Here is a 22,252-nt window from a genome sequence, read left to right as displayed (position 1 = left end):
GTTTCCCATGTGGGTAGAAGAGGCCTGTTGGGCCCCCCAGTAGTAGAGATGCCCACTTGCTCGAGAGGACGCCCAAAAATCCAGACTCCAAACCAGCTGATGCAAAAAGCATGAGGTATTTATTGTACGTTTGCGCAAACGGGCCCCCCACCTCAGGCAGTGAGGAGAGCCCCGAGCGGCAGTTTTACACAGGTTATATAGGCAACGAATTAGCATATTCCTAACGCATGTATAGGATTGGTCAGTTCAGAGGGACCGTTAGCATATGGGAGAATGCTGGCGAAGAATGCTGGTGGAGAGTGCTGGTATAAAATGCAGAGGTGGCACGGGATTGGTTGGTTCGGAGGGACAATTAGCATACCGGAGAATGCTGAGGGAGAGTGCTAAGGTGTTACAGGATTGGCCGGTCGCAGTGACATCATAAGTGTGCGCCTAGAGACCCTCCGAAGGGAGGGGCAGCTCTGCTCTGGGGCGCGCCCAGAGGTTTCCTGGAGGGGAGGGGCAGTTCTGCTCTGGGGCGCGCCCAGAGGTTTCCTGGAGGGGAGGGGCAGTTCTGCTCTGGGTAGCATCTAACCTCTTAAGAAGCCCCTGATATTTGCCCAGGCCTAGTTTCCTGTCCCTCTCCCCCATAAGGGTCCTTCATTCCCTCCTTTTCTCTTTGCACAGATTTTAATCCTAAAATCTATTGGACCTCGGAGATCTTTGAAGCTTGACACTGGTACTGTTGAGTCAGCACCTGGGTTTGGAGTTAAACTTGCCAAGCTAGGCGAAAGGGTGGCTGGCAAGAGGGGTGGTCTGGGGAGAGCCTGCCTCACTGGAGGGAGGGAACTCTGTTCTTGCTGGACTGGGTTGAGTCCCACTGACTGGGGACTGGGAGCCATACACGCCCCAATAGTTAAGACTATTTTTAGGGATTTTTGTCAAATTATTCTGGTCAGGTACATCCCAGGTATCTAACCCAGTAACCAGTTGACATACGTTCGGGTATAAGGTGGGCCACCATGCCCTGGGGGTATGTAACCACTAACAGACCAGGCCACCCGTCCTGTGGGGGAAATTACTTCCCACGTTAACAATTGTGGAGCATGGGGATTGGAAAAACAATGGGGAAAGGCCAGGAACATCACAAATATTAAACAGTTTTTGAAAGTCTTAGCTTGAGCGGGTTCTGAGTGCGCTGGAGCTTCCATTTGGCTGGTCTATCCGGATCCTCGGGGCCCTGGGGAGGTGGTGCTCGCTTCACGTGTGAGGCGTGGACCCAAGCAGCGATTCCGTCGACCTTGAGAGCGGTGGGAGTTGTCAACAGCACAGTGAAAGGGCCTTGCCACCGGGGCTCTAGAGTTTTAGATTTGGACATACACGGCATCACCGATTTGGAAAGGATGTGGGATAGTTGTCGTCTTGGGTTGGTAGGCTGCTGCAAGAGGTTTCCAGACCTGGTTCTGGATGATCTGGAGCGCTCTCAACCGGGCCTGTAACCTAGGGACATCGGCAACGGAGTCACTGGCAAGGTCAAGCAAGCCTGCTATTGGTGGGGGCCCTCCACAAAGGACCTCGCATGGTGTCAGTCCGCAATGAGAGGGCGTGTTTCGGACCCGGAACAACACCATAGGGAGGAGTTGGACCCAGTCTTTAACGCCAGTCTCCAACGCTAATTTGGTCAAGGCGCCAGATGTTGGGTCTTAGTCCACCCGTACAAGGATGGACTGGGTCCGAGGAAAGGTAAGTGCGCGCCGCTCGCCCGTTCCCCAGCCTCCTGGTCCCGGAGACAATCAGACGCAGCGGGGAGTCAAGTCTAGCAAGGACTCAGTCACCTTCTGCATAATAGTACCTTTTATAACACAAAACTGCAGAGTCATTGGGGCAGGGCTAAGGACCAATCAATCACTTAAAAAACACCTTGGGGGGGGGATTTTTATAGGACTAGCCCTATGTCTATACACTTGTTACTAGTTTTGTTACCTCCCTTGTTGTTGCGCAGCCAATTAGTTTTAGTGGTAAACAACTTTGGATTCCACCCATCTTACTTCCTCTGGGCGCCATCTTACTTGGCTCCGCGTGGCTTCGTTTCGCGCAGTTCGGTCGGGGGCACCCTGGAGTAGCTGCACATGCAGAGCCCCCGGGCCTGGCCTGGCCTGGCCTGGCCGCGCTCATGCCCCACAGATTCCCCCTTTTTGTTTTAGCACGCGGTCCCTGTCTTAGGTTGCCCCCAGCCGTCCTTGCCCTTACCCGTCATTGGTAACCCAGGCAGCTTGGCCATGAGCCCTGTCTTAGGTTGGTGCAGGACGCTGGGTGCTTTACCCGTCTTGGGGTGTCGCGTGACTTGTAATTATGGGGGCGTGGTGAGCTTTCTCCACCGCCTGTCTTAGGTTGTTCCGGTCCATCCGGAATCTTACCCGTCATTGGCAATGTGGAGAGCACCGGGGGTGCTTCCCCAGTTCAGGGGATCATAGCCCTCTGTGGCTAGCAGCCTTTGGTAATGAACCTCAACCTGTCTTACCCTTGTTGCCTAAGCCTATTCGTTATGCATGGGCCAATAGCAAGGATTAAAAGCAGGGCAAGAAGCAGTCCAAGAAGAGAGAAGAGGTAGGGAAAGAGTCCATTAAGGCTCATCCAAAAGAGGCTTTTTTGGAGTACACACTAGATTACCTTGGAAACCAGAAATAAACACCTTGAACATAAGAGTTAGCACACAAAATCCGCACATAACTTAGAACTATTTAACAGAGCTAAAAAGAGCTTACATGACCTAACTTTAGAAATGGCAGAGTAACCCACTAAGCAGACACTGTTAAAAAGAGACACTATAGTTTTTGCAAAAGCAGATCTGTAAAAGAAACAAGTTTAAAGCATATTAAGGACATATAAAAACTTGTAAGACCACCTTAGCTGGAAAGCAAAAACACGAATACAACATAGGTCCGACATCATCTACAATATTTTAATACACTGCATAATTTAAATAGACTTAAACAGTTGTTACTTTAACAAATTTAGAGTCCCATCCTTTGAGAGTTCCAGGGATCCTACTGGAAGTCCCAAAGTTGTTAGACTCCATTTGAGAATTTAAACTGTTAGAGAGTCAACCGCTTAGCCAAAAACTAGTACGTATAACCTGAATATTTTAACCAAAGCTGTGGGGCAGATCTGATCAGAGTTAGGTAATCACTCAAACATTAAAGACAGACAAATCCAATAAAACACGAAACCTTCAAGACACGTGCAAACTCTTAGATAAGTTAACTACAGCAGCACAGAAAAGAGCTGGTCATCAGCATAGAAGCCCGTTGCTTAGGACAGGGAAACACATCTGAAACAAAGCGGCAGGGAATGAGAGGCTTCCGTAGTGCTGGAGAAAAAGTTTCATTAACTGCAAATAAAGACTCATTAGGTTGGAAAGGGTTAATGGATGAAGGTTTTTGTTCCTTTAGGTAAGGCCAGTGGTAGCCAAAGGCATTTTTTCTTCCTAGTGAGGACAGCATTGAATTGTAAATGGAGAGGAAAAAAGCAGCCCAAGGACTAGTCTCCCCTAGAGTATCTGGCTGTGGTCTGCAAGGGTGCAACAGGCTACACTGACTGGAAGAGAGTGCAGAGAAAGGCCGTGGTCCCCCATTTACAGGGAAGACTGTGCACGTCGGGGCCTAGTAGGACTGGCTGTGAGGTTGGGTAGGCACGCTGTTTACAAGATGGCGGCGGGTGATTTAAGGGAGGGGAATAACCAAAAAGGGGTGGCCACATGGGCGGAATTGGAGGCGCAGTGCCTTGAGGCAGTGTTGGGCTTTTAGGGGTTGCTGCCACACCTGAAGGCTCCACCTTAGTTTTAACTGCCTCTGGGGATTTACGAGCCTCCCTCAGGCCAGTGCAGGCCTTCCCTTTCCTCCTGCTCCTTGTGGATCCTTTTTGTTGTAAATCCTTTCTGCCTCCTTCATTAAATCTTGTATAGTATATCCCTGAAGCCCCTCTAGCCGCTGCAATTTATTGCGGATGTCCGGCGCTGACTGTCCTATAAAGGACATGATTACATCTCCCTGCCGGTCCTCTGCCAGGGGGTCAAACGGGGTGTACATACGGTAGGCTTCCATTAATCTTTCTAGGAAGCCTGCCGGCGTTTCCTCAGCCCCCTGCACTACTGCACGTACCTTGGCCAAATTGGTGGGGCGCTTTCCAGCCCCTCTGAGACCCGCAAGGAGAACCTGGCGGTAAAGACGAAGTCGCTCCCTACCAGCAACGGTGGTGTAGTCCCAATCAGGACGGGTTAAGGGAAACGCCTCCTCGATTTCGTTTGGCAGTAGGGTCGGTCGGCCATCTGCTCCAGGGACGTTTTTCCGTGCCTCGAGGTAGACGCGCTGCTTTTCCTCAGTAGTGAGGAGGGTCTGCAGAAGCTGCTGACAATCATCCCAGGTGGGCTGATGAGTCAATAAAATTGACTCGATCAGCCCAGTCAGAGCCTGGGGGTCTTGAGAGAAAGAGGGGTTATGGGTTTTCCAATTGTAAAGATCGGAAGCAGAGAATGGCCAGTACTGCATCTGGCCAGCCACCGAGCGAAGAGGAAAAGCCTGCGAAGTCCAGACGCTTCCCGAGCCCCCTGCCTGCCCCCGACGGAGGCGCAGGCGGCTGGAGGGCGGGGAAGGCGCTGAGACTTCTTCCCCTGCCCTCGTGGAATCAGGGGATGGTGCAGAAGGCTGCACATCCCGCTCTGGTTGTAGTGGGGGTTCCTGCGGGGGAGCAGGTTGGCTGGGAAGATAGGGTGGGGGAGAGTCAAGGAGCAGAAAGTCCTGATCAGCCGGAAGAACCGGTGGCTTGTCAGGTTTTGGACCTCGAATCTCCTTCAGAGGGAATAGGGAGGAGGTTGGCACAACCGGGATAGGAGGAGGGGGTATCGGGGTCCGTATGGGCTCCGTCGGGAAGGAGAAGGGTTCTATCCAGGGAGGGGGGTTACGTGAAAGATCCTCCCACGTGGTAATGTAGGCCACCTGATCAGGGTGTCCATCGGATCCTGGCTGAAAGACGCGCTCCTTAATCTGTAAAATAATATCGAGGTTAAAAGTGCCGTTCCTTGGCCAGCCGACCTCGAAGGCCGGCCACTCTGAGGAACAGAATCTTGCCCATTGTTTCTTTTTAACCTCCACTGAGAGGTGGCGCGCGCGTTCTCGAACGTCCTTCCAGTGATCTAGAGTGAGACTTAAAGGGGTGGTTATTTGTTGACCCTTGCGTGTAAGGATTTCAGCCCAAACAAAAAGAACAGCCAATGCACAGACATATACAGTAAGCAAGACAAAACACATGGCTAGGACAAATCGAACGCTATTGCGCTATTTTTGGGAGCGGCTGCCTGACCAGCCCTCCCCGGGAAGGAGGGAGACTTAGTCTCCGACCCACCTCCAGACCACCCCGAGTGCGTCTTCCGGGGGAACAGACCGAGGGTTTCCCCTCATAACCCGGAGCGTCCTCCGGGTAACGGGCCAGGGGTTGCTGGGCACGCCTGCCTCCCCCACTGGTCCCACAGAGTCAGGTCAGATACTGGCCAGTCAGAATACTCAAGACGAAGACAACAACAGACAGAAAACACTTAATTATACCTCCAACTGGTCCGCAGAGAATGGGTCTGAGGGCGACCTCGAGCCCCACGTTGGGCGCCAAATGTTGGGCCCCCCAGTAGTAGAGATGCCCACTTGCTCGAGAGGACGCCCAAAAATCCAGACTCCAAACCAGCTGATGCAAAAAGCATGAGGTATTTATTGTACGTTTGCGCAAACGGGCCCCCCACCTCAGGCAGTGAGGAGAGCCCCGAGCGGCAGTTTTACACAGGTTATATAGGCAACGAATTAGCATATTCCTAACGCATGTATAGGATTGGTCAGTTCAGAGGGACCGTTAGCATATGGGAGAATGCTGGCGAAGAATGCTGGTGGAGAGTGCTGGTATAAAATGCAGAGGTGGCACGGGATTGGTTGGTTCGGAGGGACAATTAGCATACCGGAGAATGCTGAGGGAGAGTGCTAAGGTGTTACAGGATTGGCCGGTCGCAGTGACATCATAAGTGTGCGCCTAGAGACCCTCCGAAGGGAGGGGCAGCTCTGCTCTGGGGCGCGCCCAGAGGTTTCCTGGAGGGGAGGGGCAGTTCTGCTCTGGGGCGCGCCCAGAGGTTTCCTGGAGGGGAGGGGCAGTTCTGCTCTGGGTAGCATCTAACCTCTTAAGAAGCCCCTGATATTTGCCCAGGCCTAGTTTCCTGTCCCTCTCCCCCATAAGGGTCCTTCAAGGCCCAAAAAGAATTGGACCATCTTCCACTGCTTTCCCAGGAGCACTAGCAGAGAGCTGGATGGGAAATGGAGCAGCTGGGATTCAAACTGGTGCCTGTGTGGAATGCTGGCACTGCATGTGGTGACTTAACTTTCTATGCCACAGTGCCAGCCCCTTGAGCAAGTCTTAATGCCCACTTGCTAACACTGGTTCTTTACTGTGATAAGTAAAATTAAGTAACACTTATAGGTCATTTTCTACTAAAATGTGAGAAAGTTAATATGTACATGCTTTCAATGCATAGGAAGGGGCCAGCACTATGACATAGCAGGTAAAGCTGCCAACTGCAGTGCCAGCATCCCATATGGGTGTCGGTTCAAGTCCCAGCTGCTCACTATATTTAAAATGTCATGAACACCCTGGGAAGTCTAATGAAATTTAAAGTTACATTTTCTTGATATTAATATGAAGATATTATATCAGTATATATTCTAACAATACGAAACATTCAGTGATCTACAGCAAGATATACATAATTAGGTCATGTGTTTGTGAGGTGGAGTTCACTTGGGCTAGACTCAGCTTATATATCTGGAATTCATCTGGATGGCAGCTAACCTAGGATGGCCTCAGCTTTCCTGACTAGGGCACCTTGGCTCTACATCTGGCTCCATACAAACAGACTCCAAAGCAGAATACAGGCATGACTTTTAGACTATAGAAGGCTTGCTCAGGCATATGGTTATGGCCGTGATAAAAGATCAAGAGCCTGGATGGAGATGTACATGATTTTCCAAATCTCTTCTGTCTGACCTGCACACATCTCACTGTACAAACCAGGAAATGTGGCTGGTATCTAGAGAGGAGTGGGAAGCCACAAGAATGCTCTGTGGCAGCAGATGTGAGTAAAGGAGAGCTGAAGAACTGGAGCTGTTACACGCAGTCAATATGCTGCTCACCTGAATTTTCTGATTAGTGACTAACATGTTCCATTAAGCAAGTAAACAAAATGTATTATTATTTATTTATGAATATTTATTTTCTTTTTGTAAAAAATTGTAATACAAAGGAATTGCAGACCAAAGTCCTATCAAATAAATAATGATTCCCATATTCAAATTTTCAGTAAATTATAATAAATATATTTATATTCTAAACACTTTTTTTTAAAGTTTGTTTGACAGATAGTGAGAGAGAGAGAGACAGAGAAAGGTCTATCTTCCATTGGTTCACCCCTGAAAAGGCTGCCACAGCTGGCACTGTGCTAATCTGAAGCCAGGAGCCAGGTGCTTCTTCCTGGTCTCCCATGTGGGTGCAGGCGCCCAAGCACTTGGGCCATCCTCCACTGCTTCCCCGGGCCACAGCAGAGAGCTTGACTGGAAGAGGAGCAACCAGGACCAGAACCCGGTGCCCATATAGGATGCTGGTGCCACAGATGGAGGATTAACCAAGTGACCCACGGCACCAGCCATGACACAGCTCTTAAAATAACCAAGGTTCAAAATACAACAATATTGAGTGCTAGTAAAACTAGATTTATCTGGAGAAAATCTCCTCAAGGTCATGGAAGTGAATTTCTCCTCCTTTGAGGGTTTATTATGCTTAGTGACTGGTTTTCAAAGAATGGAGTAGTGAAAGAATGAGAAAGCACACATCCTATGGTGAAGAACCTGACAACCAATACAATGGCCTGGGGATCATGGTTGACATCACAAATGATATGATAGTCATGTCAGTAGCATTTACCATTGATTTGATATGATAAAAATGATACTTCACTACTGTGGCCTTTTTCCCAAAAATACAGAATTGAGGTCCAGCAATAAAAACAAAACTGAAATTAATTTATAAGCATTTCATAATCTCAAGTAGAGTCCTAAGACACAAGAGTAGAAATAAAATTACAAAAGCTGTAAAAGGCCACCTGTCATTATTGATTCTAAACTTGTGGGGCCAGTGCTGTGGCACAGCTGGTTAACATACTGGCCTGAAGCACTGGCATCCCATATAGATGCTGGTTTGAGACCTGGCTGCTCCACTTCCAATCCAGCTCTCTGCCATGGCCTGGGAAAGCAGTAGAAGATGGTCCAAGTCCTTGGGCCCCTGTAACTGTGTGGGAGACCTAGAAAAAGCTCCTGGCTCCTGGCTTCAAATCAGCACAGCTCTGGCAGTTGCAGCCATTTGGGGAGTGAATCATCAGATGGAAGACCTTGCCCCTGCCTCTCTCTGTCTACATCTCCTCTCTCTGTGTAACTATAAAAAATTATAAAAAAAAGTGTTTAGAGGAAAACCGTTGGCAGGAAACTGGGGACATATTTAAACCCAGAGCACATTGTCTTCTATTAACGTATATTTATTTTAAAATTATTTATTTGAAAGGCAGAGTGACAGAATGGAGAATGAGAGAGAATGAGCAAGAACTATCATCCACTTGATCACTCTCCCAAATGCCTGCAACAACCAGGACTGGGCCTGTCTGAATCCCGGGGTCCAGTACTTCATCTGATCTTCCCACATGAGTGTCAACAATCCAACTACTTCATCCATCACTTTCTGTCTCCAGAATACACATTAGCAGAAACTGGATCATAAGCACAGGTAGGGCTTGACGCCAGGCACTCGAAGATAGTTTGCAGATATTCCTAGTGATGACTTTACCTGCTATACCACAACACCTGTCCCCAGAACACAATGCATTTGAATGAGACATTGAATAAAGCATCAGAATGAGGACTTTAATATTTAAGATTTTAAATTACTGGAGGCCAGTGTTGTGGCACAGTGGGTTAAGTGAACATCTGCAGCACCAGGATCCCATATGGACACCACTTTAAGTCCCAGTTGTTCTACTTTAAAAAAAAAAGATTTATTTAGTTATTTGATAGGCAGAGTTACAGAGAGGCAGAGGCAGAGAGAGAGAGAGAAGTCTTCCATCTGCTGGTTCACTCCCCAAACGGTCACAATGCCAGAACTGGGCTGATCTGAAGCCAGAAGCCAGGAGCCAGGAGTTTCTTCTGGGTCTCCCATATGGGTGCAGGGGCCCAAGGACTTGGGCCATCTTCTACTGCTTTCTCAGGCCATAGCCAAGAGCTGGATTGGAAGTGGAGCAGCTGGGACTTGAACTGGCACCAATATGGGATGCGGGCACCACAGAGGCTTAGTCTACACCACAGTACCAGGCTTTACCTGCTACACCAGCAGGCCCCTGCTCCACTTCTGATGCAACTCCCTGCTAATGTGCCTGATAAAGCCAGTGGAGGATGGCCCAAGTGCTTGGGCCCCTCAACCCATGTGGGAGACCTAGAAGATGCTCCTGGCTCCTGGCTTTGGCCTGGACTAGCCCTAGCCAATGCAGACATTTGGGGAGTGAATCAACAGATGCCAAAATCTTTCTCTCTCTCTCTCTCTATAATTATACATAAATAAATAATGAATAAAATAAATCTTTAAAAAATTTTCAATTGTTTTCTGTCCCAACCCTAAATGGTATACTTATGTTACATGCAATATCATCCTTTTTAACCAACATTCTTATTTTTTAAATATTTGTTTACTTGACAGAATGAGAGAGAGAAAGAGATCTTTGTTCCATTTGCTGATTCACTCCAAAAATGTCCACAGGACTGGGGCTGGACCAGGCTGAAGCCAGGAGCCCGGAATTCCTACCTGGTCTCTCATGTGAGTGGCAGGGGCCCAGGTATTGGGCCATCATCTGTTGCTTTCCCAGGCACATTAGCAGGGAGCTGGATCAGGAACAGAATAGCTGAGACTTGAACTGGCATTCTGACTTGGGATTCTGGCATTGCAGATAGCAGCTTAGCTCCCTGTCCACACACAGCTCCAATATTCTTCTCACATGCCAATGTTCCTACTCCAAAACCAATTAAAATCTGCCTTGAAGTTTGTGGGCATCACATCTGTTTTACTTTTTATTTTAATCACTGCACTGCACATCATATGATGACTTTATACTTTCCAAAGTTCATTTAATCATTTTATTTAGCTGAAAAGCAGACACTAACAGAGAGAAAGTTAGACATAGATCTTCCATCCACTGGTCTACTTACCTAATGCCAGCCAAACCTGAGGCAGGGTAAGGCCAAGCAAGAAACCCAGGTCAATCCAGGTCTCACCTGTGGGTAGCAGGGACCTAAATATTGTTGTCATCATCTGCTGCTTCTTAGAATGCACATTGACAGAAAGGTGAAGTCAAAAGAAGGTCAGGAACTGAAATTCAGACACATCAACATTGGATCAGGCATCCAAAGTGGCATCTTATCTGGTGACCCAAAGATGTGCCCCTTACACATTTTTCCTTGATTCGTTTTATATTTTGTACTACTATACTAATTTTATCCATATGTATCATTATTGATATTGCATTCCCATAAAATTCTAATATTCAGTGAAAACGGTATACTATTCAGAAAAAATCAAATTTTCTAGGTTATACAAAATTTAACAAAATTTGATTTGTCATTTTCTATTTCCAGAAATGTACTTATTCATAATAATATCACTTGTATATTGACTATAGCTTTTAAGATATTTAGCTATAAATACAGGGTTTTACATTTTATAGTACTATTAATATGAGCAATGGATCTGTCAGTGGCATTAGTCTCTGCTCATTGATTCAACTTCTATAGTCACACACCACACCAGCCTTGGTGGAATCTTTTTTAAAAAGTTGTTCATGTATATCAGAACCTCTGAGCATGAGCTGCAAACTGGAGCTTTATTTGTATTCAAAATGAAAATATTATTTCTAAAGACTTTTATTACTTGTATCTACACAAAGTCAAATTCTGTACTATTAATCCTAACACTGTGTCTTAAAATTCTATTAGGTCCTAGGAAATTTTTTTAAAAAATAAAAGGAAGAAATTTCCTTAAATACATGTCTATCAAATCATCCTATGTTAGCAAGTTTCTTTATGTTGGATTCAATTCACAGGTAACAATATCTTGGTTATAATATACTTTCTAAAATATACTTAAACATAATACCTGAATATTTTCAAGGAAATCAAATCATTACAAAGGAATAGTTAGGTATAAGGTTGAATGTTATATTCAGATCAAGAAGCCTACACAAAAATTTAATTTGGGGGCTGATACTGTGGTGTAGGCTAAGCCTCCATCTGTGGCACCCGCATCCCATATGGGTGACAGTTCATGTCCCAGGTGCTCCTATTCCAATCCAGCTTTCTGCCACGGCCTGAGAAAGCAGTGGAAGATGACCCAAGTGCTTGGACCCCTGCACCCACATAGGAGATGCAGAAGAAGCTCTTGGCTCCTGGCTTTGGATCGGCCCAGCTCCAGTTATTGTGACATTTGAAGACCTTTCTCTCTGTCTCTCCTTCTGTCTGTGATTCTGTCTCTCAAATAAATAAATAAACCTAAAAAACTAATTCTTCAATTTGATGATGAAATAATACATTTGCACTACAAAAGGAGGTTATTCACTGAGAAAAATATCTTAGCAATGTAAACTAAATTTTCTAGGAACTTGCTTTTCATATAAACTATGAAAGATAAAATACTAAAATGTAATTATATTAATCTGTGTGGTCCCAAATCTTTAGATGACTTTGTGCTTTTATTTTTCTTCTTTTCTAGACAAGTTAGATAGATTGTACTTGATTAATCACCCTCCAGATGTTCTTACAAAAGAGTTCCTCTTGGGAGAAAGCTATAGGCATAAAATTAAAGAATACATGCAATTTCCTTTTTGAAGTTTGAGTTAGGATGCTAAGTTTTATAGTGAAGAATTGGTTTATTATTCTGTAGGAGGATCTTGGATGCCTTGAAATAGCAGTAGTTAATAAGCACAAGCCAGGCCCTCTTGTTTATTTCTTTCTAAAAAATTTGTATTTAAAAAGCAGAGTTACAAAGACTGAGGGATATATACATACATATATTTACATATACATACATATACACAAACGCACGTGTGAGCAAAGAAAGAGCAAGAATCTTCCATTTGCAGGTTCATTCCACAAATGGACACAAAGATCAGGACTGTTCTAGGCTGAAGTCAGGAAACCAAAATTCCATTTGGGTCTCCCGTGTGTGGCAGGGGATCAAGTACTTGGGCCATCTTGTACTGCCTTGACAGTTGCATTAGCAGAGAGCTAGATTGGAAGTGGGCCACCTGGAACAGAAACTGGTGCTCATATGGGAGGCTGGCATTGTAAGTGGTGGCTTAACCTGCTGCACTACAATGCTGGACCCAAATCTAGGACCTCTTAAAGCAAATAATTTAAGAAATAGAGCAAGCAAGCTCTATCTTTCCTTTTTCTCTCTCCCTCATCCCACTTGCTGCTAACCTAGCTTTGCTGCTTAAAGTTGGAAAAATGTAACTTGTGACTGTACACTGGAAGTGGTTTTAATTGCACTACCTATAAAATATGATGAAATCTTTTATAATACAGCTGGCCATTGGCCCAGATATTTCTTGACTTCCATGAAATGCACACCATGAAACCAGTAAGTATACCAAACTTCCTCAGTAAGTATCCTCTGTCTTACCTCCAGCATAACCCTGATTCTATGTCAGTTCTCACTGGAACAAGGTTAGGCTGATTCATGGTGGAGAAAACATTATTTTAACTTTAAATTCCACTGATTATTTCCTACATTAATCCAAATCACATTTTTCCGATGTGATGTAACAATTAAAGGCAGGTGTGATTCTAAATGTAAATGAAAGGAATGAATAACACCATAGTTGAACTTGAGTGTTATTACAGGATTTACCTGTTTCAAAATAACTTATCTACTTACACATTTATCTTGATATATGCAACACCAAATAAAAATAATTTTGAATTCTATTTTCCTACATTCTTTCTTCTCCACCTCCAACTAAACTGCTTTCCTGTGTATTCATTTTCTATAACTAAAATAGCAAATATCTACAGAACTTGGTGTGTTAGAGCAGCATTAATTTACATTCTGATATTCTGTACGTCAGAAGTCTATCAGGCTAAAATGCAGGGCATATTCCATTCTGGAGGCTCCATAAGTCCATTCATTTTTTGCTCACTGGGTCTTTGGCAGAATTCATTCTCTTGTGGTAGGACCAAAGTCCTTGTTTTCTCTCGGCTATAAGTAGAGGTCTGTCCCCAGCTTCTAGAGAGCACTGCATTCCATGGATCATGGGCCTCTGTATTCAAAGGAAGCAACAGAGAATTACAGAATCCTGCCACATATCCCAGGCCAATCCTTCTGCGTGCCCGTTCTCTGTTTACAAGTCAAATGTTTGATCAGATCCACATGGGTAATGCAAGATTATTTCTCTATTTCAAGGTTATATCCTCAATCTAATTCACAATTTAAAATTTCCTTTTGGAAAGATAATGATTTAGTCCCAGGTTTTTAGGGTTAGGGAAAGGGGCCATTGCTTGGGTTTTCAGTGCTGTATCCTCAAATACAGGTCTGATTTTCCTCACCGGGGTTTTTGAAACTTTTCACTTTTGTTCTTTTCAGTGCTCTCTGTATTGTAAGGGTCTCTTCCTGCAAAGTGGACAATTTACCAAGTCAATAGGCAGGAGCTGATATTCTTTCCGCCAGGAAGCAGTTATTCATTGTCTCACAAATGGCCCCTTCTGTAGGAAATGCATCAACCCTAATTACAGGCAATCTCAGACTACAATGTAACAAGTGGACATTGCACAAACTGTGGTGAAATCATGCAATCAAAATTGCACACAGCAGGATCCTTCAGTAGGCATTAATTTGTACAACATATTTCAGTATCTCTGAATTCAGGACTACTCAAACTCCCTAGTTTTCCAGGCCTGAAGTTTCTAAGGCAAGAGAAGAGACACTGGAATTTTTTCTTCCTCTGAATGGTGCAGCAATGTGCAGCTTGGGCATATCGGAAAATGACTTGAAGTATTTGGTAGATGGTGTTGGTGCAATCAAATGAACACTTAGGGTTCAAAGTCTGAGGGGCTTCAAGGTGGAGTCAACAAAATGTGGAGATGAAAATAGGGTGTCCCCAGAGGCAGATTCTCTACCTCTGACATATGCAATGGTTCTGTTTTCAAGATATTTCTTTTTTAAGATTTATTTTTATTTATTTGAAAGAGTTACACAGAGAGAGAATGACAGGCAGAGAGAGAGAGAGAGAGAGAGAGGTCTTCCATCTACTGGTTCATTCCCCAATTGGCCGCTTGGGCCAGTGCTGCGCTGAACCGAAGCAAGGAGCCAGAAGCTTTTTCAAGGTCTCCCACAGGGGTGTAGGGGCCCAAAGACTTGGGCCATCTTCCACTGCTTTCCCAGGTCATAGAAGAGAGCTGGATCAGAAGTGGAGCTGCCAGGACATGAACTGGTGCCCATATAGGATGCTGGCACTGCAGGTGGTGGCTTTACCTGTTACATCATCACGCCAGCCCCCAGGGTATTTCTTAAAATCAGACACCCAGTTGCAAGTCACTGACTTTAAGTGCTTTAGAACTACTTTGCAGTTTTGCTCCAGAAATTCAAATTTTCTTCTGACCTTTCAGAAATTCTTTCCTCAATTGCTTATGGCTATGCTGCATGTCATCTGCCCTCTCCTCATTCAGGTAGCTGCCCACCTGCTCTATGCTGTGGGCACAGGCAGAGTCTGCAGCCAGCCAACCAGTGGAAAGGGTGTGTGAGGCACTGGCCACTGAGCTGGTGGGGTCATGAGTGATTTGCTTCCCAACAATGAGAATCTGCATCAGTGGCGTGTGCTCCCAATCACCAGCAGCAGTGTGATCCACCAGCCTTGCCCAGAGGAATTCCGTCACCTGATTTAGTGATGCCCTGGTCCTCACCACCCCTCTCCACTCATGCCTTGCCCTGGGTTAGGGGACTGTGCTGCATGAGGGGGTCTACCCGAAAGGCTTAGGGTCAGTTCTGAACAAGAGTGTTGTAGACAACCAGCCCAGTCTGTGGGAGAGAGACAACTAGTTCCTATACTTCGATTCACAGCCAGCTTACAAAAAGGATGTAGGTATAACTTGCTTTCTAATGAAGATAAAATTGGGAAGGCATTTTGCTTAGCAGTTAAGATGTCATTTTAGGGGGACATTGCTGTAGTTTAGTAGGTTAAGTCTCCGCCTGCAGCACTGGCACACATATGGGTGTCAGTTCATGTCCTGACTGCTCCTCTTCTGATCCAGCTATTTGCTTAAGACCTGGAAAAGTAGTGGAAGATGACACAAGGGTTTGGGTGCCTGCATCCATATGGGAGACCTGAAAAAAGCTCCTGGCTCCTGGCATTGGATTGGCCCAGTTCTGGCCATTGCTGCCATTTGGAGAATAAACCATAGGATGGAAGACCTCTCTCTCTCTCTTTGCCTCCTAAATAAAGGAATAAAACTTTTTTTAAAAAAGATGCCATTTGGGAACACAGTGTCCCATGTTTGAGTACTTGGGTCTACATCTTGGCTTTGGATGCTTACTCCACCCTCCTGCCAGCACAGACACTGAGAGGCAGTGCTCACTGCTCAGCTAGTAGGATTCCCCACTCATGTGGGAGCCTTGCATTGAGTTCCAGCTCCTAGCTTTAGGCTGACTCAGATCTACATTGTTGGTGTTTGAGAAGAGAACCAACAAATGGGAGCTCTGCTGCTGTCTCTCCCTCTCAAATAATTTTTTGAATGTTTTTCTCATTGTAAAACAAGACAACATTGAAAACAAGAATATTGAAAGTTTCAAGAAAATCTACTATTCTATCACACAATTAACATTATGGGCATTTACTTCTACACATTAAATGATGGTCAGTATAAATTATTGCCCTACACTTTTTATAGACTCTATATTCAAAGCATATCCTCAAATTAATTCAATTAATTTCAAGGATTTATTAAATGCTAGACTACATTAAATTTATGGATGAATTTTATCAAGCAATTGTCTAATGTAAATGATTACCATATGTTTGCTCTCTTGGGAATCAGTGTGAATATTTTGGCATCAATACAATTTTGTCTAAATTTTCTTTATGAAAAAATATCTGGACTAGATAAATTGAATTGTATTTCATGGTTTTGTTACCTAATGAAAATTGCCTTAGTTGAGGTTTATAATTATTTATTAACACTAATGTTATATGTTTATCAAATACAGTTATATTAAGATACATTTGGGGTTGGCGCTGTGGCATAGTGGGTAAAGCTGCAGCCTGGCAGTGCCAGCATCCCAAATGGATGCTGGTTCAAGTCTTGGCTGCTCCATTTCTGAGTCAGCTCTCTGCTATGTCCTGGGAAAGCAGTGGATGATGGCCCAAGTCCATGGGCCGCAGAAACCCACACAGGGGACTCACAAGAAGCTCCTAGCTCCTGGCTTTGGTTCGGCACAGCTCTAGTCATTGCGGCCAGTCAGGGAATGAACCAGCAGATGGAAGATCTCTCTCTCTCTTTCTGCCTTTTCTTCTCTCTCTGTGTAACTCTGACATTCAAATAAATAAATAAATCTTTTAAAAAAGATGCATTTGTTTGCAAACAATATGTGACATCAATACAACTGCTTAAATTTTCTCATACAACTAGCTTAATTTGGGGGCCTGAATTATGGCTGATTGGTTCTGTAGTATAATGATATCTTTGAACCCAACTATTTTCCCCTTCTATATGAATTTCAGTGTTGTATGTTACTAGAATTCTTTAAAAAAAAATCACGTAACTTTTTAGGCATCATCTAAACATCACGATCTCCAAAGAGCAAAAATTACTATAAACTATGATTTTCTAGAATGATCTGTTTGGATAATGCTACAATTTTATTGTAGCTTTAAATGGAGCACACACACACATTTACACACACACCATACACACATTCACAAATGCACATACACAATCAGCGAGTCTCCAATGCACTTACCAAAGTGCATCAATGTACTAGTTTAAGATTACTGCCAGAGAATAGTCCCTTTCTTTAAATACCAATTTACCCTAGTGATTTAGTTTTGACCAAAAATGATACAGTTTAGTTACTCTTTTGAAAAAGATGCAGGTGCCATCACAAAGCACAAATGAGTGAATAAGTTGCACTATCTAGGGAATTAGATAAGAAATGGCTCACTCATCAAATTAAACAGAATTGAATCTAGTTTGAGTAAGTATGTCAAGCAAAATATGAAGTTTTAAAAAAGGAATAGATATAATTTCAAATAAATTTTGAGTTGTATCTAAATGTGGACACTACAACATTAAGCATAAAATCACAGATATTTAAATACCTTTAGTTAGGAAAGTGCAAATACATAATAACAATAATCGCTAACATTTATTTTATGCCAGGCGATATTTCCAGCATTTTACGTTTCCAGAAAAATGGAGATAGCTCCTATTATCTTAATTTTAAGGACAATGGAACTGAGGCATGAAGAGGTAAGGAACTGGTTTGCCCAAGGTTTTATAACCATGAAGTGGCAAAGCCTTAGACTTGGCATGATCTGAATGAAAGCCATTTTTTTTTTACAAATTCAATGTTTGGTCTATTTCATATACCCACTAAAGGGATTTACTATCAAATGATACTTTCTGATAAACTCTATGGAAATTGCAGATGAATATTGCTCCAAACCAAATACTTGAGGTCAGCATTATGGCGTAGCAGGTAAAGCCATCATCTTTAAATTTAGCAAAGATATGCTTGTTCTATGAGTGTACTTTGTGTAATTCTTCTTGTCAGTGTATACACTTTAGAAATTGATTACAGGGGCCAGAGCTGTGGCACAGCAGGCTAAAGCCCCAGCCTGTGGTGCTGGCATCCCATATGGGTGCTGGTTCAAGTCCTGATTGCTCCACTTCTGATATGGCTCCCTGCTAATGCACCTGGGAAAGCATCAGAGGATGGCTCATGTCCTTGGTCCCCTGAACCCACGTGGGAGACCTGAAAGAAGCTCCTGGCTCCTGGCTTCAGATCAGCTCAGCTCTGGTTGTTGCAGCCAATTGGGAAGTGAACCAGTGGATGGAAGACCTTTCTCTCTATCTCTGCCTCTCTATGTAACTCTTTCTTTCAAATAAATAAAAATGAATCTTTAAAAAAAAGAAATTTATTACATTAGGCAACACATATAAACTTGTATTTTAGAAAGCTTGTCCTTTAGAAAAATTTTAGACCTACAGAGCTAAAAAAAATGTGGTACAAATGTGAACTTTTGAATAAAAAATATTTTTCATGAATGCATGGTGTTACAAAACACAATAATACATCACTGAGAACCAAAAATAAATTGGACTATCTCATTCTGTGATTTGAAATTTAGGGACAAAACATCCTTTACTTTTCTTGCAAAGAATGTAAATAGTGTTGTGATATCAAATTCATTCTAAGTTTAGATACCCCATGGGCAAGTTTGATCTAATGAAAACAAATCTGTTGGATCATTTACCTCATAGATTCTGCTACCTTTAAAATAACATATCTGTAATAATACATTAAGAAGAAAACATATTTATGCTTAAAAATACAAGTTCAACTATTACAAACTGTTCAGCAAAATTTAAAATTGTATGTTTTTAACATTCTAAAATGGAACATTTTCCTTTGCTTTCCAAAAAAATGTGATACACTTTAACATCTTGAGAATAAGAACTGAGAGTGTATAAAGTGAAATATATTTTAAGGAGAGAATTTAAAATGTTCATTTTTAAAGCAACAAAAACAGCTTTCACTTCTTGGTTTGCATTTTAAATTTGTATACACACACACACACACATTTTTTGCCATCCTGACTGGTTACTGCAAATTACCACATACCGGAATCAATTGCTTCCCAACCATTTACAATTTCTTCACTTCAAAGAAAAATACTTGACTGTGTCTCTTGAGGAAACAAGTAAATATAATACTTTGGCATCATTTTTACAAAACTGAAATCTGTAAGAACACAGACACCACTGCAGAAATATTCTCTAAGAATGTACTCATGCATATTGTTCTTACAATAGATTCAAGCCCATGTCATATGAGAGCAACTCCTTGCTCAATATTCACAATATTCACATTCTTCTAAATATCCCTTTAACATAATGGCCATAGTTGGACAACAATTTGTGTATGCTGACTTTGCTAGTCTTCTTGTTTTTTTGGGACAGAGTATCTTTTTTGAATTTAGGCTGACAAGTGATACAACCCCCTCCACAAAGTAAGATGCCTAAACATTAGAGCACTGCTCCTGACACCAGCTCACTTCTTCCTCTATATGGGGTTTATGAATGACTTACATGAATGGAAATATTGGAAAGAGTAAATGAGCTATCAAACCACTCCCCCTCTTTTTCTGTATTTAGGATTTTTCTAGGATGCCTACAAGAGAACATGAGTCCTTGTCTGCCCTCTTTCATACTGTAAATTTAGCAAAAACAAAACAAAACAAAACAAACAAACAAACAAAAAACTGTGCTCTGTAAGTGGCTAGGTAAGGATGCAAGGTAATGTACTAGGGGCAATGGAAGGGAGTCTTTGTTGCTAAGCACCAAGACTAACAACTCTGTGGGCTAGGAAGCTTACATTTTGACTTCCTTCCATGTCTAGCTTGAATTATTCAGAATACAAAGAAAGTAGGAATGTAAGTTATGAACACACTTCACTGTCACAAGTTTTATGATACTCATCAGTTTGTAATCAGGAATGACTTAAAATTTAACCCAAAATACTACAGTAAACTATGGTGGATTCATCAACATCTACACTTATAATTAACATCCAGATCTCTAATTTTATCTCTCTATGAATGATCTGACAATAATTATTATCTGGGATAATAATTTTCATAATGCACCAAAAAAGTGAACTTTGAAACCCTTGGGAATTGGATAAGATAAATATGTCTGTATTTGATGAGCCCAGGCTGAGAAAGAACTTGTAAGTGCAATACCAGTCACAATACCTACCAAAAAGTTAAATACCTTGGAACAAATTTAATTAAGAATGTGAAAGATCTCCACAATGAAAATTACAAAACATTAAAGGAAGAAATAGAATAACGCAAAAAAGTGGGAAAATATTTCAAGTTTGTGCACAGGAAAATCAATATCAAAATGTTCATACTACCCAAAACGATTTATAGATTCAATGAGATCTCAATCAAAACTCCAAGAACATTCTTCTCAGATCTAGAAAAAAGAATGCTAAAATTTGTATAGGAACACAAGAGACCCCCCCCCCCCAAATAGCTAAAGTAATGTTAAACAAGAAAAAATTGGAGGTATCAGAATACCAGATTTCAAGACACACTACAGGGCAGTTACATATGAAACAGCCTGGGACTGGAACCAATGTATACCAATGAAACAAAATATAAACCAAAGAAATTAATCCATGCAGGTACAATCAACATCTTTGACAAACGAGCTAAAATCAATCCCTGGAGAAAGGACAGTCTCTTCAACAAAGAGTGTTGGGAAAATTGGATCTCTATATGATATGCAGACGTATGTAGCAAGACCTGTACTTACACCCCATACAAAAATCAATTCACAACTGATCATGAATCTAAATCTATGACCTAATTAAACAAATTACTAGAGGAAAACATTGGGAAAACTCTGCAAGACATTGGCATAGGAAAGACTTCTTGGAAAAGACCTCAGAAGCACAGGCAATGAAAGCAGATATAGACAAAGGGATTACACCAAACTAGGAAGCTTTTTTGCTGCAAAGGAAACACTCAGCAGAGTGAAGAGTGGTAGAAAATATTTGCAAACTATATAACTGATAAAGGGTTAATATGTGATGATTAAAGATTTCAAGAGACTCAACTGCAACAAAATAATGCAGTTAAGAAATGGGCAAAGGACATGAACAGAATTTTTTTTTTTTTGACAGGTAGAGTGGATAGTGAGAGAGAGAGAGAGACAGAGAGAAATATCTTCCTTTTTGCTGTTGGTTCACCCTCCAATGGCCTCTGCGGCCGGTGCATAGTGCTGATCCGAAGCCAGGAGCCAGGTGCTTCTCCTGGTCTCCCATGCGGGTGCAGGGCCCAAGGACTTGGGCCATTCTCCACTGCCTTCCCGGGCCATAGCAGAGAGTTGGCCTGGAAGAGGGGCAACTGGGATAGAATCCGGTGCCCCAACTGGGACTAGAACCCGGTGTGCCGGCACTGCAGGCTGAGGATTAGCCTGTTAAGCCATGGCGCCGGCCCATGAACAGAAATTTTTCAAAGGATGCAATCAATACAAATGGCCTATAGACACATGAAAATATGCTAAGGGTAATGAGATGACTGGGTAAAATATCATGACCGGGGCATCCCATGTGGGAGCCGGTTTGAATCCCAGCTGCTCTGCTTCCGATCCAGCTCTCTGCTATGCCCTGGGAAAGCAGTGGAAGATGCCCAAGCCCTTGGACCCCTGCACCCGCATGGGGGACAGGGAAGCAGCTCCTGGCTCCTGGTTTCATATCTGTGCAGCTCTGGCCGTTGCAGCCAACTGGGGAGTGAAGCAGCAGATGGAAGCCTTCTCTCTCTCGCTCTCCTGCTCTCTATCGCTCTCGCTCTCTCGCTCTCTAACTCTGCCTTTCAAACAATCTTTTTTTTTTTTTTAAATGTCATTGCTAACAGCAAGAAACACACAGGAAATATTAAAAAGACGAAAGACAGACTAGAAAACACGTATCTACAAGAGAAATGGACCAAGAGGATTAACCACGCAATATCTTTAAACAACGTTCAAAGGAACATCACAGAAACTTCCCACAAGAGAAATCGTTCCGGATGTGAAGAAACAAAGACCAGAAGTTGATGATCCGCAGTTGGCGGGGACTCACCTGGAGCGGCTTCTGCAGCTCATGGCGAACTCTGGAGGTCCCGAGAGCCCCGAGGAACACGGAGGCCACAGCGACCCCACCGGCCTCAGACCCCAAACCCGGCCTGCACTCCCGTCGCCTGGCAACAACCTCCCCACGCCCACTGTGCCAGCGAGCGTGCTGATTGGCTACGGCTTTTGTGACACCCCTCACGCCCATTGGCTTTGCAGCTGTCCAATCAGGGGCCCTGGTGGTGGTGGCAGACAACTTCATCATC

The 22,252-nt window shown here is 43.4% G+C and overlaps 1 protein-coding gene across 1 annotated transcript; it reads right to left on the bottom strand.

Annotated features, from left to right (window-relative positions):
• Positions 1-1,486: 1,486 nt before the first annotated feature.
• LOC133746921 (uncharacterized) lies at positions 1,487-22,251 on the bottom strand. The gene is made up of 2 exons (XM_062175141.1): positions 21,997-22,251; positions 1,487-5,021 (listed from the first exon to the last, which is right to left on the bottom strand). The coding sequence occupies exons 1-2, from the start codon at positions 22,249-22,251 to the stop codon at positions 3,852-3,854; spliced, it is 1,425 nt and encodes a 474-aa protein (XP_062031125.1). The 3' UTR covers positions 1,487-3,851.
• Between the last annotated feature and the right edge of the window lies 1 nt (position 22,252).

This window comes from Lepus europaeus, chromosome 18, assembly GCF_033115175.1.
Source record: "Lepus europaeus isolate LE1 chromosome 18, mLepTim1.pri, whole genome shotgun sequence".
Lineage (NCBI taxonomy): Eukaryota > Metazoa > Chordata > Mammalia > Lagomorpha > Leporidae > Lepus > Lepus europaeus.
Note: the sequence above shows the minus strand (reverse complement) of the source record. Positions and strands in the feature narration are given on the sequence as shown.